The sequence below is a fragment of the Monodon monoceros genome, unplaced genomic scaffold (genome assembly GCF_005190385.1).
Source record: "Monodon monoceros isolate NGI ecotype Baffin Bay Population unplaced genomic scaffold, NGI_Narwhal_1 Super_Scaffold_15, whole genome shotgun sequence".
NCBI lineage: Eukaryota > Metazoa > Chordata > Mammalia > Artiodactyla > Monodontidae > Monodon > Monodon monoceros.
The window spans coordinates 74,863,183-74,886,204 of NW_021703771.1; the positions used below are offsets into that span (position 1 = coordinate 74,863,183).

The 23,022-nt window shown below is 44.5% G+C and overlaps 1 protein-coding gene across 21 annotated transcripts in view; it reads right to left on the reverse strand.

Annotated features, from left to right (window-relative positions):
• Positions 1–12,425: 12,425 nt before the first annotated feature.
• Positions 12,426–23,022, reverse strand: part of SYNE1 (spectrin repeat containing nuclear envelope protein 1) — a 453,644-nt gene continuing 443,047 nt past the window's right edge. For 11 of the 21 annotated variants that reach the window (XM_029223419.1, XM_029223418.1, XM_029223413.1 and 8 more), the window contains 3 exons: positions 22,367–22,459; positions 20,908–20,966; positions 12,426–13,401 (listed from right to left, as the gene is read on the reverse strand). In XM_029223419.1, the coding sequence (XP_029079252.1) occupies positions 13,161–13,401; positions 20,908–20,966; positions 22,367–22,459 (393 nt within the window). In that variant the 3' untranslated portion in view covers positions 12,426–13,160. The remainder of the gene's footprint in view (positions 13,402–20,907; positions 20,967–22,366; positions 22,460–23,022) is intronic. The other 10 variants (XM_029223408.1, XM_029223410.1, XM_029223409.1 and 7 more) reach the window with 5 other exon arrangements.

Below are 23,022 nucleotides of genomic sequence, written 5' to 3' on the forward strand. Positions count from 1 at the left end.
CTTCATGATTATCTAATGACTGAACAGACCTTTCCCAGCACCTGGAGCCAGGAGGACTTTTATCCTTGGCTGATGAACCTGCATGTGGACTGGGGAGCACATTTAGTTTTCAGGCTGTTTTCAAGTCTGACCCAGCTTTTTGCCTGCAGGGTCAGACTGGAGTGCAGGGGGAAGCTGGGCACTTTCCAGCCTCTGCTACACATGTCTGCAGCCCCAGCCAGGAAGGCACCTGCTATAACCACAGCAACAACCTGGGGCTATTAGAGCCTCGGTCTTCCCTGCTCATCCACCAAATCAAGTGAGCCACCTGAGACCATGGGTGGGGGATGGGAGAAGCCCCTGCACTCACCCAATGCTCAGCACTTTTTTTTTTTTTTTTCGGTTCGCGGGCCTCTCACCGTTGTGGCCCCTCCCGTTGTGGAGCACAGGCTCCGGACGCGCAGGCTCAGCGGCCATGGCTCACGGGCCCAGCCGCTCCGCGGCATGTGGGATCCTCCCGGACCGGGGCACAAACCCACGTCCCCTGCAGCGGCAGGCGGACTCTCAACCACTGTGCCACCAGGGAAGCCCATCTCAGCACTTTTTTTAAGAGTAAACATTTCTCATATTGCTGTGTGCCTTTGGCCACTTCGCAGAGTGCTGAAATGGTTGTGTTTGTCAGTTTTGTTCAGCTTTATAGTTGCTTTTTGGAGCAAGGATTTACCAGTCTCCTCACTGGGCCATCCCTGGAAGCCCCCTTCTCCACATACCCTGTGTGTTGTCTTATTATCCTTCTGGGACTACTAAGGAACAGAGCTGTCTAGAGGTGCCGTGTGTTTATTTCCAGTACTCAGCCAGCTTTGGGAGAATGTTTAGCAATCTGTGGAACTTTTAAATCTCATCCGTGGGAGTTTGTCAAAGTTGGAATGCCTGACTGGGACTCGATCCACTCACACGCTGGCTCCAGATCACACTCTCCAGTGTGACATATTCTTAAGCCTTTGGGGACATTTGCATTCAGAATTGCCATATTTATTTAATTAATTAATTTCATTCATTTATTTATTTATTTTGGCCACACCACGCCGCTCGTGGGATCTTAGTTCCCCAACCAGGGATGGAACCCAGGCCCCCCCTGCAGTGGAAGCGCTGAGTCCTAACCACTGGACCGTCAGAGAATTCCCACGAACCGCCATATTTAGATTTGCTTCTCAAAAAATACAGAATGGATGCCTCGGGGCGGCAAATTTTCGTAACTTTTACTATTTGGACTATGTGCGTTACAAAGCTAGTTTTATGTTCACATTCGTGGCTGCTTAAGGGTGTAATATTTGTAGCTACCACCAAAAGACGAGCACTCAGGCCAGGGGAGAGACGTTCATGCAAAAGAGAGAGACATTTTCTGACAGAACTGCCTACAGATAACCTGGGACACCTGGTTGAAGGTACGGGTCGGGTGAATTCCTTACAGCGGGAAACATCTCTGCATGGACTGCATAACCTCCAAGCCAAACGTTGATGGAATGATCGCAGCAGATGGAATGATCTTTGATTTTCCTTTCAACCCTGAGTCACAACACGTGCAGGGTCACACACACAAAAGTACCATGTTTTGGGGGTGCTTCACTAGGCCAGATAACAGCTTCATACACATTTTGGCAGGTCATCCTTACAGCTGTGATATGAGGGTAGATATATTATTATTTTTACTTTACAGATGAGGAAATTGAGCTTTAATACAGTTACGTAAGTTTCCCAAGATCAGACATCTCGTGAATGGCGGACAGTGGATCAGTCCTCCTGACCTGAAACATGATTGGCACTTTCTAAACTGGGGTTTGGGCTTCCTAGGGGTGACTTAAAAGTCACAGAGTACATATGAAATTGTACTCAAGATCAGAGAAAGTGTTAATTTTTGTATTTAAACAAGCTTTCACATTTTATGAGTAGAAAGAAAAATTCCCACGAACTTTTAAGGCAAAATGTGACTCTTAGAAATACGGCACTTGGGCAGGACGCTTCAGGTTATGTCCTCCGACTTCTGGAGAAATGTGTCCCCCTCTCTCACTAGTGGGTGGACCTTGGGTAGGAAAGTTTGAGAAACATTTCTTCTGCTAACGCCCCTGGAACTTGGTGCCAGTGTTCCTGGTTTCTGAGGTCACCCAGGCACCCTTCCTGTCCCTGGTTTCTGCCAGGAACAGTGAGTGAGCTGAAGAGTGATTTTCATCTGTCCCTTGGCACCAGGAGAAGCTCTATTTCTAGCTGCTGACCTGAGACATTGAAGTCAGAGGCAGTGGCTCCCTCACTGGCAGCAGGGCCTGTTTCAGTGCGACAGTACCTGGGCCAGGCTCACCCCCTTCCCTTGCCCCAAGACCAGCTCCTAGCTCACAGCCCCGGGACAGGACCATGGCCCACGTCTCAGGCACTTGGTGTCTGTGTAGAACTGACCAAATAGGAGCTTTCATCCTAACTAGATGAAGGTGAAAACAACAACGACAACAAAAAAAAACTACACACACACAAAAAAACTGCAGCAAGGAAGCCCTGGAGGCAAACATTTTTAAAAGTGATTTCGAAACGGGGTGGGATAACGTCAGAGGCCAGGCCAGCTAGGAGCAGAGGAAGGGACTCCGAAGCGTCCAGCTCCAGACCCTTTGCCAAGAGCCAGTCCCCCAGAAGGCCCTGGAATAGACAGTGCTCTGGGTGCCTTCCCAGACTCAGCGCTCCGCTAGCCCCTTCCGCAGCTGCGCAACCTGTCGTCAGATGTCTTTTCATTGAGAAACCAGTAATTGTGGGAAAGGCCAGAGAAAGAAACATTTCACCAGCTGCATGAATTCAGGCTCAATGGGGTGTAAGTTGCAAAGATTCCTCAGTACTCCCAGATTTATAACCAGAAAGAGCACGTGTCAATACCCAGGGCACCAGACCACATGCTGGAGGGGCGGCAGGGACAAGGGAACAGCACAGTCAGCAGCGGGAGACCCTGCCACCGCCTCTGGGAGCTGCTCTGCGTGCCCTCCCAGTCCCTTAAGGACAGCGTGATTAAGGAGGGGACAAATCTGGGGCTCAACAATGGCAAAGAAGGCATTTCCTTCAAAATAAGGGGAAGGGCTGAAGGGGCCAAACAGGGGCTGCTAGATGCTTCACTAAGACTGGATTAAAAAGCTAGAGCTATTTAAGAGCTAGAGCTAAGAACCCATTCATTCATCTTTGACTTTATTATTAAATATTCAGAAACACCCATTAACAATCCTTAAAAGCCAATGTATACTTGAATGCAAAAAAAAAAAAAGGTATATAAGGGAAAGCATTAGCAAGTTTATGAAAAGACAGGACGTTTGGATAGAGAAGTTGGTTGTCAGTACTTGGCAATATTGGTATCAACTTTTTCTAGCCCAGGATCATGAGAACCTGAGTCCAGGAAGTAGAAAGACCCGGATCCTGAAAAGACAGAACCCCAGGTGGCTCTAGGCTTATTCCTGTAGGAAAAGCTGCTGAGCTTTAGCCTTGGTTTGAAAAAGTAAAGGAAAGCCTGTATCAGAGAGCTTAAAGCACTCTAGGGAATTTTTCATTTCTTTTCTATGATTTCATAGAGGCAGGAAGATAAAAGAGATGCCCTTTCAAACGTCCTGTGTCCCGTTTCCACTAAAGTGTTCTGACAGGTGAGTCTCCCCATTCCCCAGCTCCCACCTCTCTGTGACCTTGGAGACACAAGCCTGCAGCAGCTGCCAGGGCTGTGTAGACCTCTGGGTACAACAAAGACCACCAAGAGAAGACACTGCTTGATGAAGCCCCCAGGGAATGGTGCCAGGACCTCACCAGGAGCCAAAACTCTGAACGAACAAGGTTTATCACCTGCCAAATTACGTCACCATCCTGGTCCCATACTTCCCATTCCTGCTGAGCTCTGGGAAGCCACATGTACACTCTCTCTGCCAACGGGAAGTCCCCAGCCCTGAGAAAGCAGCTCTGCGGAGGGGCCAGAGCTTCACTTTTCTAATGGCGGCATTCACAGCTGAGGGAACAACGAGGACCGTTGGCCTGGCAGGTGCGCCAACTAGGGCTCTGCACACGCAACTTCTGAGAGGCCAAAGGATTTACAGGACCCTCTATGCCTATTACTTGTGGAAGAAGATGCCATTTCCATTCCAAAGACAAAGCTGACAGCTCTGGCCTCACCTCACCCCACAAAATCCAACAAAAAACTGGGGAGATAAAAGGAAGAAAGAATTCTTCATGGCTGCCACAGAAGTGTTTTCAGGGGAAGAATTCCCCAATGGCAGCCAGACTGAGGTGAGGGATTGTAGATCGAGTGCTGAGCTGAGCCGGTGGGGATGTCGTTCTGAGAAGTCCAGTCAGGAGAAGGGAGTCTGAAAGGCTCAAGGTCATACTTAGTGCAGCTCTCCCACGAACAACTCCGCTAATGGTGTTTGTCTTGGGCGACTCTATCTCTTGAGGCAGCTAACTTTTTCTGTAAAGGGCCAGAGTAAGTGTCTTACTTAATGTGGCTGGCAATAATTTCTCATTGGTCTGTTTTTGTTTTACAACCCTTAAAAAAATATGAAACCCATTCTAGGTCAAGGACCTACAAAAACAGGCCACAACCTGTAGCTGGCCGACATTTGTCTTGGTTTATAGTTTTGTGACCTTTGTCAGGCATCATCAGGCCACAGGTCCCCTCTTCCTCAGCCAGCTAAGAAGACAGTGAGAGTCTGGGGAGGTGATGTCCTGAGGGGACCCCACCTGGTGAGGCTGTGGGAGGTCCTCGGAAATGCAAACCCAGGAGACGCTCCTCTGTCCCTGCTGGCTGATTCTGGGGTTTTCAAGTTTCTAAGAGCTTTTCTCCTTTCCCCCCCCGCAAAAAAAAAAGGGTAAAAATGAGTGTGGGAAGAAGATGTGGAAAGCTCTTCTCAAAAGCCATTTCTGAAATCCATTTGAAACTGGAATAAACAATAATAAACTGGTCAGCATCACCGCCCCTTAGTACTTGCCTTGTACTATACAACACATACATTGTTATCTCCTCATAACAACCCCAGGTAGTGGGCCCTATTATTATCCCGTTTTACAGAGGAGGAAACTAAGGAACAGAAAGGTTAAGTAACTTGCTCAGGTTACACAGCTAGGAAATTGCTGAGCTGCGGATTGAGCCCAGGTATTTTGACTCCGGAGTCTCTGCTATAGGTAGAGCCTCTCTAATAAGACTTGAACAAAAAGGACTATATAAACGTCCAGATGCTTCGTGTTCTGCTATCAGTTTCCTATTCTGATCTCAGACTCCATGGGGGTGGGGGGGAAGAGGAGGGACTGAGCCTCACTCCCAAGCCCGATTTTCAGGAGGAGAATCGGTCAGGAGGTTGTTCAGTAGGAGCAGAGGGCAAGAAAAATGTAAAGCAGCATGAATCTCTGGCGCCTGTACCAGAGAGGCAAGGCGGTAACGGAAGCTGCCCGTGACTTCCGGTGTCCCCGCCCCCATCACTTCCTGCCATCAGGCTGTCCCTGATGGACTGGTTTCACCTGCCAGCAGAGTGACTCCTGGAGGTGGGAGGTCATTTAGGAAGTGGAGTTTTTTCCTGAACAAATGAGTTCCATTTGGAGGACGGCTCTCCCGGGAAGGCTCTTCTCCGGGGATTCGGCAAGTCCCCTGGTCCGGTGGCCCCCTCATCCCAAATCGGGGGCTTTCACCACTTTGCTCTCAGGTCCTGGAACCAGCAATAAATCCAGGATGACCACTTGGAATGGGCTCAGCCATTAGGATTCTGCCACTTTCAATAGATGACCTGTCACCATTTATTTTGGGCAGATCAAAAAAAAGTTTTTAATTAAAAACCAAATCAAGTGTCTCCTCATGAAAGAACAGAAATACCTTTTTCTTGTCTTTTAAAATTATTATTATTAGTGCAGCAATTTGGATCTCAAAAACAAATCACGCAAGGGTTTGGGGGAGGGATAGTTAGGGAGTTTGGGATTGACATGTACACACTGCTATATTTAAAATAGATAACCAACAAGGACCTACTGTACCAGCACAGGGAACTCTGCTCGATATTCTAATAACCTAAATGGGAAAATAATTTGAAAAAGAATAGATACATGTATAATGTATGTATAACTGAATCAATTTGCAGTATACCTGAAACTAACACAACATTGTTAATCAACTATACTCCAATATAAAATAAAACTTTTTTAAAAATGGGGGCATATAATAGAAACCATTCTACATCGTTTTTTTAAAGAATATATGGTAGACATCTTCCTCAATAAATATAGATTGGTCTCACTTTTTAAAAATAGTTGCATTATAGTAAACACTTTATCTATGCACTATAATTTATTCAACAAGCCCCGTGCTGACAGACATTTGGTTGCTAAAAACTAGTGATAACAGGCGGTATCCTTGTCTTGTTCCTGACTGGCACTGAGACAATTATCTATTTATTTGGTAAATGACAAAGTAGTTCCCTGCTTCACAGCAACTACAAAAATAATTCCAGATAGATTATAGACCTACTCGCAGAAAGTACAAGCAAACATTTGCATAATCTTGGAGTGGAAAAGGCCACCTTAATATACACTATCCAGAATCTATAAAGGAAAAAGAACCTGTCAGATTTGATGACATAAAAATTAAAACTTCTTGGGCTTCCCTGGTGGCGCGGTGGTTGAGAATCTGCCTGCCAATGCAGGGGACACGGGTTCGAGCCCTGGTCTGGGAAGATCCCACATGCCGCGGAGCAACTAGGCCCGTGAGCCACAACTACTGAGCCTGCGCGTCTGGAGCCTGTGCTCCACAATAAGAGAGGCCATGATAGTGAGAGGGCCGCGCACCGTGATGAAGAGTGGCCCCCGCTTGCCACAACTAGAGAAAGCCTGTGCACAGAAACGAAGACCCAACACAGCCAAAAATAAGTATATAAAAAAAATTAAAACTTCTTGTGTGACTAAAGTCAAGACAAGTGATACGATGTACAGGGTTAATTTTCTAATATGCAAACAGTTCCTTAGAAATAGCATAAAAAAGAAAAAACAGTGGAAAAATAGAGAATAAAACAGGCTTCACACACAGGTAACATAACTGGAACAAACCTGTCATATAAACTGGTCATGGAAACGCACATTTTAAAAACAATGAGCTAATGTTGCCTCAACTGGGCAACATTTTAGAAAATGGATAACATCTATTCCAGACCTTTGGCACAAGGGAATCACCCAGAGAACTTCAAACAGATACTGATACCCAGAGACCAATGATTTAATTGGTTTGGGGTAAGGCCTGGGGGTCTACATTTTTAAATGCCCCCTGAAAGATTTTAATGTACAGAATTTGAACATTAATAATTTGGGATGAAGTCCCATAATTTGGAAGCCACTGCTCTAGATTTAGGGAGGGTCTGAGGAAAAGGGTTCTCTTCTCCATTATGGGTGGGACTGTAAATCATTACCACTTTTTAGAAAATAATCTGGCAGAATTTATTAAAGTTTAGAGTATACATACCTTTTTGATTCAGTAATTCCACCTTGAACAATGCAACTGGGGGAAATAAAAGCAGCACTACACAAAGACATGCATGCATATGCCTACAAGCACGATTAACGCAGCATTGTTTAAACAGCAAAAAACTGGAAGGAAACAACTGTTGAAAAGAAGATACTGAGATGTCCAATGCAGAGGAGATAGACACATATGTATAGATATGTCTGTGGAGTATTGTTCGGTGAAAAATGCAAGTCACAGAACAGTAAGAATAGATCCAGTTTTTAAAAACACGTGTACACTGTTTGAATAAGAAAATCAAAAGGCATAGAAAAGTAACATCAAATTGGGAGATAATTGAGAGGGACATAGGAAACGGTTCATTTTTCTTTAGAAAAGAAGAGAATCTTTTGTAATTCAAATACTTGATTTTTTAAATAATTAGCCTTTAAAATAGACACATATAAAAAAGAGAAAGAAATGGGATTTTTCCTAAGAAGAATGAAAACTTATAACAAAGTAACTAATATACGCTACTATACTTTATAGCGAATTAATAGTTATGTATACCATCTATTAATATTATTTATTATATAGCTTATATTTATATATAATTGCATATATCCATCATTACTAAACTCAGTTATACTATATACTGCTATAATTAAGACAGCAATGGAAAGATAGATCAAGAACACAAGATAGAGTCCAGAATAAAAATCCAGTTTTATATAGAGACCTATTATTCAATGAAGCTGACATTACAAGTCGGTGGGGAAGACTGTTTACATAGCACGCCACTGTGGCAGCTGGTCCCAAAACGAGGAAACCCAGGGCAGGCGGTGGCTCAGAAGCCCAGCCCTAGAGCCCAAAGTGGCGCGTCCTTAACAAGTTTCCAGGTGACTCTGATGCTGCCGATCTGGACCACACTGGGAACCGCTGGGAACCACTGGCCTGGACGGACTGCTTTGTAGCATGACGCATCATGCCTACAGTTTCTGGTCAACCTGTGAAGCCCACGGGGAGGTGTGGGGTGGAGGTGGGGCGTGAGCTGTGCAGGTGGCTTGCGGTTGGGGTAGCTGCCTGAACTGTCCTCGATGTTGGCAGCTGTCTGGCAGCTTCACCTTCTGAGTCCAGCAACTGCTTCAAGAATGTCTCCCGCGGGGTGTAGGCCTGGGCTGGGAACGCACATCTGTGAGGCCCTCACGCGACCTCCTCTGGGAGATTCTGGATTTCTTCTTGACCACCTGTGGCATCAGATGTAGTCATCTGCCACGCAGCTGACAAAGGACTTTCTTCTCCTGATACAATTGGGCTTTTCACATTCGGTTATGATGCTGCTTCTGTATTAGGTAACAGGTTAAAAAAAAAATTGCAAGTCTGATTCATGTTACTGTGACCTTCATATTTTAGAAGGATTATATCCAAGTCCCACTGGCTTCCTCGGCTCCCCAGATTAAATGTTCCTCGTTGTTCAGTCTGGGTTACAGTGTATCGCCCTGGTTTTCATTAGCCATTTTCAACTTTCCAACTTCCTTAGCCTTTCAAGATGCTCCTGACTGATCACAGAGTTCAAGTGAGTTCCTCTGGTCCCCACCTTCTGCCCAATAACCAACAGAAACCCTCCCCCATCTGAGGAGCGCTCTGCTTCTCTGCAGAGAAGGCTGCTTAGCAAAGGCTACCAGAAGTGCCCCCATTCACCCAGTTCCTTCACTCACTCACCTGAATGAGGGTCTCCTCCCCCAGGTGAGGCCCCTCTGTGGCAGTCCCCAATGCATTCCTGGTGGATATTTTAAAACTCTGAGGGAGAGGTTAGTGAGAAGCCAGGAACCGAAGAATAAAAGTCACTCCTTTTAAGTTTCATCGTCTCTGGGTTACTTTAGGTACAACAGTGGGCCATGGTTGTCACAATATATTATTAAATCTGAAACTGAAATGACCACTCTTGGTGAAACACCTGCTCTCAACACCCGAATTAACATCTTCGTGCTGCACGTGACTAAGCCAGAAAGTGAAGACCACTCCACCTGCCCCATTTCCACAGACTCTTCAGAAACGCATCCCTCTATAACGTAAGCCAGGTGACAAAGAAGTTAAAAGGAGGGGAAATTTGCTGACAGAAAATGAAGAGACTTAGCAGGTTTAATCTCCCTTTTCTCCTCTAAATTAGAGATTGTTTCGGTTTGTTCCCTTCAAGTGTTCGCATTATCCTTCACCCCAAGTTTCAGGACATAATTGGTGGAGGAAAATACAGAGGCTCCTGTACATCAAAGGCCCAGTGATGACGTTTTAATGGGTAATTAAACGGGAAGGGATGAGATCCCAGCTGAAACTTGACGCCGGAAGAGTTTGGAGCAGTTCCTGCCCCACCATGGTGGGCATTCAATACATCCTTGTGATCTGAGTGGATGCCACACTTCCTGGGCATTCCTGGTCCTATTCAGCATATCCTCTGAGAATATTTTACTTCCGTATAATTCCCTATGGGTACATTTGGGGATGGTGATGGTGGACTGGTGGGCGGGGGCAGAGAACCCAGCTATTGGGACTGCTTTCAGGTCCATCCAGACCAGCTGGAGACCCTGCTTTTCTAGCCATGATCGGCTCTTATAAATCAATTCACTCCATGTTTCTTTGCTTTATGATCTCTTAAGTGGCTTGCCAATAAAATTTTGTAGCTCTAATTTCTTAATATTTGGCCCCAGGGCATGGGCTGTAAACCTGCCTACCCCAACTTGCCTCTTGACAGTAAATCTCAGCTCTCAGCTTCCTGAACTACCCATCCTAGCCTTTTGAAGGCATCTCTTCTCACTTCTCACAAAAACAAGGGAAGCTGCCGCCGCGCCATTTTCCAGGCGGCAACATTCCTGCTCCCCGGGCATAGTTTCCACAGAAACCTTTCACTCCTCCCTGGACTCTTTAGTAAATCATTACTTTTAGTTTCCAACTCTTTTTTTTTTTTCTCTCCATCCTAGCTTTATGGATTTTCCCTTTCCTCAGCTTTTCTAATGTTTTTTGTTTGCTTGCGCAAATCTCATTACCAAGGTATTATCAATCCTACCCTTCCTCTCTTCGCCCTTCCTCACCCACCACTCTCTGAGGACATCACTCCCTATCTCCAGGCCACAGCAGGGCTCCGGACAGCCCTTACCCGGAAGTGAGGGCCTTTTAAACAGCCGTCAGTGTCCTTTTAGCCCCTGATTATTCTTTCAAACCCCCCTCCTCGTCCACAAAGCCTTTGTTGACCACAATCTCTCTCTGTTGCCTGGGAAGCTGCAGGCACAGGCGAGGATGCTCCTAATGGTACTGTGTCCCCTCCCTCATTAAGCACGGGAGATTGTGTGAGCTCTAGACAGAAACCCTAGTCTCTTCTGTGGCTGGCTCGGTCCTCGCTAGACTCGTGTGTTATCATCTGGGGAAAGCCAGTATCTCATGGCTTTAATGCTTACACTCACCGGGGCTTCCCACTTCTGTCCTGTTCCAATGTTCTTTTGTTTAAGTCTTCAAAAAATTTAATAGAAATGCACGTTTTGCCTTCTGTTGAGTGTTTCACAGGGGTTTTAGAAAGGCACAAATGGGACTCTAAGAGTTTTTCCTAATCAAAGCCGCGCTATTTTCTCAGCCACATTTAACATTTAATTTTTCAGTGATGGGAAATGCGTAGTCAGTTAATTGCCACGTGGAGAAGTGGCTCTGAAGTGTCCTTGTGCTGGCCTCCACCAGGACCGATGTCTCATTGTGTGGTGGTTTCCGTAACATGGCAATGTGTGTCTCTTGAAGGGCTGGATTGCTCTAGAAGCAAGACCAGGACCTCCAGGTATCTGGAGCCGGGGTGACAGGGAAGCGAGGGAAGAGCCAGGCCTGAAGAGGGACCATCTCAGATGAGGGTGCCGGGCATCCTTCAACTCCAGTCTCCACCACAGCTCACAGCCTTTCCAGAAGCAGGAAGACAGGAAACGTTACACACAGGTTTGTCGTCTTTAGAAAAGAACATCTCAACTCTGATCTTCCCTGAGCAGACTGACTTAGAAGGTCTGCAGCGAGTCCAGAAATCAGAAAGCCTAAACAACCTCGAGACACTTGGCTGAGAAGGCACTCAGGCTATGAACATCATGGAAACTACGGAAGGCAGTTCCAGGTAATTCTGAGTACCCCAGTTTGGTTTAAATTCTCAATTTAGAGCAGGATTTGTAAACTAAATACCTCCGGGAGTTAGGCTGGTACAGGCGATGAGAGAGGCTGATAGGATAGTCATGCAAATGTAGTAACTGTCTCTTATTCTTCAAGGGACAGCAGCCATGTCACTCCAGCAATTACTGTCACGTGGGAATGTGCGTCCAGGACACATGAGTTTTCCATTCTCAAGAGAAACCTGAAACGTGGACTTTATATAAATCCTCTCCCTCCAATTATTAAATGGTGGATTAAAATGCCACGAGCACCAAACAATTCCATGAGGGGCACTAGCTGGCAAGATCGGAGGGACAGAATAAAATCTGATTGTAGTTGGACTCGAATGATTGCCTACAATTGTACTTCCTCTGCTAGACAACGAAAACAGAAGATTTTGGAGCAAAGAAGGGACCTGACCAGAAGAATGCTTCAGGGGTATTCACATGGCTTTTTGGTACCCTTGGGATGGAGTGGAGAAGGGGCCTCAGTCAGGAGATTATAGGAGGTTCTTCCAATTGTGCAATGAGAACAGAAAAGAAAGGAGAATACGAAAGATGCTGGGAAGCAAGAGTCTGTGAGATGTGACTGGCTGTGGAAGGAGAAGGAAGAAGGAATCATCCGGAGTCCTCTATGTCTAAATACACACTACCTCTATTCATCCTTTTCCTTTAATATATACTTATGTTTCAGCTTCATTTATTCCACCAAAAATGATCATTTAGGTTGCGTTCTCATAAGTGCCTGCTTAATAGGGAAATGTAGAATCATTTCTTTAGGGAGAAAAAAAGCACAGACAAAATATTTCATAATCTCTATAATAAATGCAAAGAAATGGATACAAACAAAATGTGGCTTTAGCAAACTGTACATACATAAATATCATTTTTTTACTATAACATTCGACTTTTTTTTCCACATAAAGCCTCCCATGATTTTATTACATCCCACTTTTCTTTATACCTTTAAAAAAAGTGCCTTTTAGATTTACAGCATGTGCTTCTAAAGCAAGGTTAGAACATCATGCCCCAAAGAAAAACAAGGTAAAAAAGCTGTCACATAAGCTCTTAAAAACCGTATGTTACAAGGTTCTCAAAGCTCTTCAGCACTGGTTGACGGGTAGGTTGTTGGATGCCGACATGGTGCTCAGGTAGCATCATTTATTGAGGGGACGGAGCGCACTGTGGGGAAGCTGCCCACATGGTCTCTGGAAGTCCCTGGGTGTGCACAGCATGCACCAAAGGCCCAGACGTCACTTGTCCAGGGAACAGTGGAGGTCCTGAATCTCTTTAGTGCTGAGGCTCAGTTTCACACAGAATATCTTCCAGACCGTCTGCATCTATTTGCTCTCTTCCTGTCATTGTTTATCATCACCTCCGAAGCAATGATGTGCACACAGGGGATACGGAGGTGCGCTACAGCTGCCGCGCCGAGGGCATCCGCCAAGATTCAGGTCCTCTCTTTGCTAGTTTGGGATTGCCCTTGGCCGAATCCCCTCATGCTACCAGCACTGCTACAGATGGCACCGTCTGGCTCAGAGTGGAGGAGGGCCATTGGTGTATCTGAGCATGGGGTGGAATGATCGGGCAAAATTGTTGGAGAGGGCGCAACTGTAATCTTCCTGTGACATTGGTACTAGGCAGGCGAGCCCAATGAGGAACAGCAGGAGAAGCTGAAGAGGAAGAGCCGCTCGGAGGACTCTGAACAGGAAGGCTCGGCCGGACCGGGCTGGCCGAGGCTCAGAAAGGGAGGAATCGGAGCCACCTTTTATGGACCTGAGAGAAGAATCGACATCAATGACTCAAATATCTCAAATGTTGGATGGACGCTGCTTTTTGCTTCCTCACCTTCCTGGAAGCTAAAGGGTCAGGCTGAACACAACCCAACCTGGCAACTAGTTGCCAGTAAACCCAGGTAATCTCCCCACCACCAAAGGAAGCACTGTCTGGAAAATGCACTGATGAAAAATCGACATTTAGTCAACTAAAGGTAACTAATTGGGTTCAAATTCCACCCCGTAATTTGGTAAAACAGTTTCCATCAACGAAGAAAACTGCTCCACACACACTCTACCAGCATAAATGAAGTAGATCCGGGATCATTAAAATGTGGATGTTTGATGCAGTACGTTTTTGGTTTAAGAATATCAGGCAAAATTAGTTGCTGTCGGGACGATACAAGGCATCCCTCCCATCTAGCCGTCCTGGACGTGCCAAAGTCCATGCAGCAAGACAAGAACAGCTGCGGTCATTTTGCACAGACCCACAGGGTTGAATTATTCTTAGTGTATACCCTGGTTTCATCTTGCACTGAATCAGCAACTGGCACTGACATTAGTGGGTTCCAAAGCTGTAAGAACAAGGATGACAGTGGAGCCAGTCTACAGATCCCTGGTGCTGAATGACACCCATTCCAGGCTGACCCTTCTATCCCTAGCTCTGTGAATTTGGGAAGTTCCAAGTTCCAAGTTCTCCTATCTACTTTAATTTCCGCATCTACGTTGAAACAGTGCCTTAGAGATGAACCATGAATTTCAGAATTCGTAAGGAAGACTGCCTGGGAAATGTTGAAAATGGAAGTAGGTTCTCAGTAGGGGGCACTGTTTTCTCTTTGTGAGCATCCATGAATGTTTTGCTACTAGTGGAAAAGATGAGGAAAGCAATGTTATCTACAGGAGGAATTTTGTACACATACACACACAACACTGCAGAAGCAAAAGGAATACGTGTACAAGTGGACCCACTGCCCCACACCTAGTAGGAATTCTCTAATGGTTTAATGGTAAGAACATTGAACGTGAGGCCACTGGAGAAATACGAAGGTGTGAAAACTGTACTGGTTACTCTGTACGTTTCTCTCATAAGAAAACACTATGTCTCCAGCTACGTTATTAGCCATTAATTTCTGAAGACAGATTACACTGGTATCAGGGAGGGATAAGGAGTGACACCAAAGAAAATAAATGTTAAAATAAAAAACAGACATAATCCCCATAAAAGGCAACAGAGGGACTACTCAAAACTCCTTCATTAAACTACCAAGAAATACGTGAGACGAACAGACTAGACTGGCCCCGAGAAGCCCTGAGCAGCCGCGTACCATACTATTTCTACTGCAGCTCGAAGTGCGATGAAAAAACAAATCCCTGGCCTGAACTGGGACTGTGTTTTTCTGGTCTACAAACCTTGAACAGCTCACTTCACCTCTATGCTACAAGCTCTTCTTCAAATCCTTCAAATTAGACTAAACGGTCTTCCAACTTGCAAGTTCTGTTTATACATTTTACGTCTTCTACTGATTGGTCAGGGTGAAGAGTCTGCCAACTGGGAGGCCACCAGAGTTCAATCGCCATCTAGTGGTCAAACTGATTAACTGTCCTATGCTAAGACCAATGAGTTGTTCCCAAAGGGCTGAACAGGACAAACTGTATATTTTGTGATGATATATTAAAGCATAAAAGAAGTTATGTCACATACCTGTTAAATAGAAACTTCTCTAGTTCACCTAATTGTAAAATATTTGTGTTGAGATAAGACCTTAGAGAGTATCTAATCCATCTTTACTTCTGTAGGTAAAGAGCTAAGGAGCGTTCACATTTGATCCTCTAACTGCTGGGCGACAAAAGCATTTGTCTTGGGTTCTCTCACTTAATTCCCACAACAGTCCTCAGCGCGCTCGTCACCTTCATTTTAGAGCCGATGTAAATGAGGTACAGAAAAGTAAGGGAACCAGTTCAAGGTTATACAGCTAGCAAGCGGCAAATTAAGATTTCAACTCTGGTATTTTAACTCCCAGAACTTGAGCTTTATAAATAGAGTAAATCGGCCCAAAATCCACCACTAAAGGAAGAGCTCTAGCCGGAACTCAGGGTTCCAGAGTCCCTGCCTACTGTGCTCTCTGTTATGTTTTGTTGTTTGGTGACATAAATGAAGGGCATCCAGGTCATATTTATGTCACACGTATCTCACATATAGAAGCAAAGAAGACAATACTTGTATCCTAAAATACTTGGAGGTGAGTGGTTTCCTCATGTCTAAAATAAAAGCCTCTAACCATAAAGCTTCATCAAGTCAGAATATGGATACGAGGGCATTTTGTTTTGAGGCAGTTGTACAATCGTGGGAAAGTAATTTAGTCTCTCTGGCCTTCAGTTTTCTCCTTTGAAAAGATGAAGATGCATTAACATCATAAAATCTTTTTGGTTCTAACAATTTATGAATTCAGCAGTTTAAGTGTCTGGAGAAGGAAGGGATAGTTACCCATGAGCTCTGGATTGAATCTTCCTTCAATACATCTTTTGCTTGACCTGAATATATGCCCTGGAAAAAAATACTCTCCACCTGTCACCTGTCTGAGTTATAACAGAAGCACAAAAGAGAGCTCCACGTTTCTTTATTATTTGGTATTTAAATAAAATAAGGGAGATTTCTAACTGATTCTTTTTCTTTAGGAGACACTTAAGGACATTAGTGATGGGCAGATTTATGCATATAATTGATAGTAACAATCTGACTGACAGAGCTGAATAGCCCCTCTTTGTCAATTATTAGCTTCTTTGAACAATAAAGCCAAAGATCAAGGGCTACACACTGACTAGCCCACTCCTGAGAAAAGCTAGAAAGGTCACCATCTTTGGAATACGGGCTCAGAGGCTGCGAAGTCTGCTGAAGGACATGGCACATTTAACAGCATCAGAGCATTCCGTATTAAAATTTAATTAGCGTGTGCTTTCTAACGTTGAAGAATGCCAACCTGGGGAGAAATAATGGGCTGAGATAGAGACAAAGAGAACACACAGTCCTTAGTGAGCTTCCATGCAGTTGACTGGTCTTGGAAATGTCCAACTGTTCTACTGAAAAAAAATGTCACCCGCTTGGGGCAATTACCAGGGTTTCAATAAGCCCAAAGTTGCTTCCGCTTAGGGTAAACCTGTTCTAGAGTTTCTAGTACTAACAGGTTAATGATACTAAGTAAAAGGGTACTTTTACGATTTAATCTACTGACCTAAAATCACGTAAGTTTCAAGTCTTGGGAAATTTGACAAGGGGAAGAACAAAGACATCTCACTGAGCCGTCACTCATCACTTTCCAATGGCCTTATTCCACAAATAGATGCAGTAGAGATGGTGTCGATAGAGAAAACTAAATGTGTGAACTTACTTAAGGAACTTAATCAATGGAGATATTTCAGATAATCCTGTCCAGCAAAAACATGCTTATTCTCTACAAGTGAATATTTATTTTATTATCTTTCTCACTCCCCTCACTCATTCAAATTTGGGGGGTAAATAATTGCCCAGGTGTTGTTTCATCTCTTTCCTAAAATACGTACAGTTGTGGGAGAAGATGGCTATAGGGGAGGGGGCCGCACATACGAACACACCACAGGAAAGAAAGTCTGGCCAAGGGTTGTGAGAAGCCTAAAGAGTGTGCACGTGGAGTGTGACTCATCTCAAAAATTTTACATCATCAAGGAAATAAAATGAGTTAATTCTGTGCATACATCATTTATACAAATGAAAAGACACTTTCAATTCATTTTGCTACTTGTTAGCAAACACTGGCAGTAGAAGAACAGAAATTTTTTGTCAGGAAATATCAGGTTGTCTACGATCGTGTTGCCTGTTCCTGTGTGAATGGTCTTTATTCCCTGGATATGTGGTTCAGAAGACAAATTCCCAGGATCAACTTAGGATTTGCCTCTCTTTATTCCAAGATGAACATTCTGGCTGGTCCTAAGCTATCTCAGGCAACCCATGGTAGCCCAAGCCCTGGAACTGTTGTTTAAAGTACCCCACCCATTAGGAGCCCTAATGGAGGAGGAGTGGTTAACAAGCTAGGATCCAGAGTCAGAGAGACCTGGTTTCCAATTCTACATCTTCACACAGATGTAGAGAACAAAAGTATGGACACCAAGGGGGGAAAGCGGTGGCGGGTCGTGGTGGTGGTGGGATGAACTGGGAGACTGGGATTGACATGTATACACTGATGTGTATAAAATGGATGACTAATAAGAACCTGCTGTATAAAAAAATAAATAAAATTGAATTTAAAAAAAATTCTACATCTTCATGCCTCTAATCCCTGGTGTCCTTGTCTGTAAAATTGGGAATGAACACGTTGGGAGGGTTAAATGAGGTAACAGATATACAACGCTTAGCATGGTGCTTAGAACACGCTAAGTGCTAAATAAATGTCAGCAACTTATCATTCTTATTTATCTGTATTATTAAAGCAAGGGTGTGATGACTCATACATAACCTTAGGGATTTTGCTGGATTCAGCCTTTCCTTCCAAGGAAATATTCCTGATTTATAGCAGTACTTTCAAAGAGGTGATGCATTTTCTAAAGTGTCTGACTTGGTCCCGGGAAACACTGGGAATGCAGACCTCAAAATATAAAAGAAACATAGTGGAGCTTTACCCTATACCTGTCCTCAGCCTGGGTGTCCAGCCTGCCCCAGGGGCAAGGCTGTTTTAGGCTGAGGTGCTTTGAGAGCTTTGAATAAATAAATCCCCAGGGTGGAGTTTGACAGAAAAGACTTAGAAAAAAAATTCCACAAGAAACCGAATGGTGTTTAGCGTTAGGCCCTGGTGTACATGCAAAAGCCCCACTGTGGGGCTTCCCTGGTGGCGCAGTGGTTGAGAGTCCGCCTGCCGATGCAGGGGACACGGGTTTGTGCCCCGGTCCGGGAAGATCCCACATGCCGCGGAGCGGCTGGGCCCGTGAGCCATGGCCGCTGAGCCTGCGCGTGCGGAGCCTGTGCTCCGCAAGGGGAGAGGCCACAGCAGTGAGAGGCCCGCGTACCGCAAAAAAAAAAATTGTGGATTGTTATTATGAACGTATACTTTCAGATGTTTTTCAAATGTTTAGAATTTTAAGGAGTCTTGGGAAGCTCCTTGTAATTGATTTAGGGGATCTCTAGATTATGACATATTGCAAGTTTTTTATGACAGGAGCCATACTGTATTAGTTTTGTGGGCCGAGGGCCTAAACATAGTAGGTGTTCTGTAAACACTGGCATCAATCCATATGTAGGCTTAGAATATTATGTAAGAGAACACAGAACGGCAGCTGTAGAATCAATACGAAATATACAGCAGGCAAGTAACTGATATGATTAATATTTGACTTTAAACCACAAAAATAATATAAGAACCCTCCCTTCAAACTAATACCCAGTTTCTTTCAACTCAGCCTCTTTCCTCTCAGGAAGAATATATGCCTAAAATGTTCCCATTGCAGATCGCTGGGGTCAACATTCTAAACTGTTTGTGCTTTTGCAATAACCTTTCAAGTTTGCTGGACCAGTGCAAGATCAAACGCAAGGTCATCTCAAGTCTCAATGTAAAGGAACACCGTGACAGCCTGGATTGTGAGTGAAGTTAATTCTTTCCCAGCAGACTCTCCGTGTCATTGCCCACGTGGGCGCACCCCAAACAGAGGTGCCAAGGAGTTAAGAAGTCCAAGAACATTCAACCACAACCCGTCTGCCAAGCTGTTTGCCGAAGCTGGCTATTCAGGTGAAGATCGTTTGTATTCCAGGTCCTGTAAGCAGCAAAGTGAACATCATGCTGTGTGCTCAGAAAGATGTTAATAACCAGTGCTGGACAGAGCGGAGCTGAAAGGCGCCTTGCGGATGTCACAGTGAGAACGTGGCTGTCCGAGCTGCAAAGCCCCATTAAGAGACAATATTGAAGCAGTTGCTGCCCTGAGAAACGAGGCCTTTGACATTTCAGAAGGCCGTGTGACTGTCTGAAAGAATCGGGGAAATCCGGGAACCGAGCTGTGGTTGCTACTGACATCACATAATAACATAAGAGCTTTCTCCCTTCTCATCACCGTCATTTATGTCAACCACAGAATGGCTCTCTGGTGTCCTTGGAGGAACGCTATGGGGACGTGCCCCATCTCTGTTCACGGCACATCAGCAATTTGTGGTGAGCAGACGTACTACATAAAGCAGTGATCTGCCTCTAGTACACGATGTCTTTTCTTGTCGGGGGCTAAGAAAAAATCAGAGCACCTGGAGAAGCCCGTCATTGTCTTCAAAAATCCCTGTTTTTCTCCATTCATGTTTCATTATTGATATTTTGTTATGGACATAAAAAAAGCCCCACAAAATTGTCCTCAAACCAAACCAAAGGGAAAGAAAAAAAAAAAAAAAGCAAAACATAGTGGAGGGAAGCTTAAAACCAGAAATCACATCAAAATCCGTTCTGCATTACTGCAGCTGAGTGGAAACCAGATGCAAAGGCCAGCCCCTTCCTCACACAGCTGGAAAGCTAAAACTATTACTCAGGGCTTGTTTACGCTTCCTCATGCCCCACCCTCCTTCCAGGAATTGGGATTCCGGCTCAGTGGTGGTAAGTTTCCAGAGGGGCAAACTATTTTAACAGTGAACTGCTCATGACTGGAGCAAGGAAGCTGCTTCCAAGGACAGTATTTCCATTTTTAGAAAGTTGTCTGGGGAAACATGAACTGATTAGTGGAAGGGCCAGGGAGCACAGACATCACACCGACAACGAAGAAGGCAAAGCACTGCTAACTGCAGAGACAGGGATTGTTGGAAGCCAGGCAGAAAGCAGAGTGGCAGCTGTGAGGCTCTCTGGAGGTCCCCGGGGGGGCGGGGCCACTGACTGCTCTTGTTTCCAGAGTGAAAGAGCTCGCCAAGTGTCAGGAAGGTGAGTGACTGAGTGTGCTGGCCGGAGAGAAATTTTAGGATAAGCAGAAGAGAGAAGGGGCTTATAAATTTTAAGTAATACCAAATTAGGACTTGCCATTTTGAGAATCCAAAACCCACAATCTGGATAAAACACAAAAATAAAATAAAAAGCTGGGGGTGTTAGTATATTTTATTCAGATGTGTGGGTTCTGGGAATGGTAAAATAATTCACTGATCTATTACCTGACTTATTGTAAAATCTAGAAATAAAGAGGATGATAAAATTCTGCCATGAATCAAATTGCGCTGTGACATCAGTGATATCGAATCTTTACGAGCACACAGAATAAAAAAACATTGGATGAAGAGTCCCAGATGGCCTAGGTACAGTTAAACAAAATTTTGATGGGGTCCAAATATTTTACGCTCTAAGATTTTCTTGTACGTCCCACTTAGAAAAGTCTCTTCCAATTTGTTAGGCAAGGGTGTGGACCTAAATGAGTAGTTTCTCAACTACCCTGAGGCAGACCAGATATAGGCCTACCTAAATTCTGGACAATTTTCATCATCCTCTTGGAGTTCTAGAACAGTGTGGAAACCAGGAGAATAAGGTACCTGCTATGTGGACTGTTGACAGAGGGTCCAGGCTGTGAGAGACTACATTTGCCTCGTGGCTGTTTGCAATGAACAGGGGTAAAGAAAGAAGAATGTTCAGTCCAGGCAAATAAAGACAAGCTACTGATGAAAATTGAACTAAAAGTTCAGCAAAGGAAATACAAATCAAATGAAATGATCAGTACCCATGAATCAAGGAAACTGGCTTTTCTTTTGTTGAAGAAGTGAAATCAATTTACATCTATATTATACATCATTGAAGAAACACGGCGGTTTGCGCATTCACACCACAATGGGTATATTTCCCTCACTTTCCACGGTAGAAACACAAATGACTCCACACTAGCCAAAGATCTCTGTACATTTACTTATAATAAATAAAAAATTCAATACGCCGTGCCATGTATTTCAAATATACCTTATTTTTCATCTTCTAGAACAATATTAAAATTCTTGGTAGATTAAAAATAATGGCAGTGTGAGATTATTCTGTGTAGAGTGATGAAGACCGAACAAGTTAAGTACTCAAGTTTTATTTAACTTAAACCTAAAATTTGACTCGAAAAGCCAGTATTCCTTCACATTCTTAAACTAGGATCTATAGGAAACTAGTGAATGTAGTAAAAAACAATCCTAAAAAGATAATAACATTTACCAGCATAGAACTTAAGTGTTTATAACAAGAAAAGTACAAATGAAACCAATACTTCTAAAAACTAAGGAAAATGGAATGATAATAAAAATGAATATAATCATAAAGCCAGACCAAAAAAAGTAACAAAACGGAAAACAAGCTTCTAATTACACAGAGAAATCAAGGTAGAGAGGGTAGCAGGGGTCAAATTGGTCTTTTTCTCCTCATTGTGTGCCAGTGAGACAGCCCCCCGACAGGCCTGGCGGGTGAGTCACCTTGAGTTGTTGCCACTCTGGGGGCAATGCGATCGCCCCCAAACCTTCAAGACCACCTTCGGGAGTGTCTTTGCTTGAGGGTCAACAGAACCTCCATTTGTCTTATAAACTCAATGGTCTCATGAGATGCTCACAGTTTTGTCCACCTCTGGCTGAGGCACGCTTTTAAGTGGAGCCTACTTTTTTTTGGGGTGGACTGTGGCGGAGGGGGTTTGAAGGGAGGGGCCACCAAAGGGACAAGGGAGCACTGCTCTAGAGATGGCCCTGTGAGCACGAAAAATAATCTGCCTCCCTGCATACCAACCAAACGTTGAACCTGATTCTTTTGAAAAACAGAACTGCTCTTTCCATTCCTGAGTGCATATGGGGAGGGTTTGAGGCAGGGCTGAGGAAACAGAGCTTCTCTGCGTCACTGTGTGACAACCCCACGTTGTAGGGGGACTCCTGCTTTGCAAGGGGAGAGCCCGTGGACGCTGCGTGAGGTACCAAGACTGTCACGCCCCAGTGGTCCCTCCCGTGGGCCAACTGAAAATGACCAGTGGAAAGTTACCGTTTTCTGCCTGTTTGGGCTACTTCTTCCTGATGTAGGACTCACAGATCCTGAGGTGTCCAGTTCATCAGCAGAAGACCAGGAAGACAAATCCTACGTGGGAAATAGATTCTCTTAATGATTCCATGTCCCAGAGCCACGACGGCTTTGTGATCTGCAAGTACTTCCCACCCCATCCCTATCTATCCCTCAACCCATTCCCTGGGAAAAACAGAATCAGATGACCGCAGGAAGAACAGAACCTAATACTTCTAGTGTGTTGGGCTTTCCAGGTTGTGAGTTTGGCCCTTCTGGAAAATACAGGTGGAGCTTTGTTATTACTGGGCCGCTTGGAGCTTTATTATTTCTTAATGACATGGACTGGAGAATGGGTTGAAGTGAAGGGGGTAAAGGAATCTGCCTTACAGCTGCAGGGTGCTCAGGCAGGAGAGAAACCAAATCATTTGAGTTAGAAACAAAAGATTGTCAGTCACCCAGGAGCCTGCCTTTTAGCATCAGAGAAACTGTATTGTTGCTGGCACCGCTGTTATTGTGAGTAGGTGGTTCTTTTGCCTGCAACATGTTTGTGTGTTCATAACAGGATTTCACAATTGAATGTTTGAAATCTTACCTGCAAATGCATTTCTTAAAACCAACAATATTACCACGATGTAGTA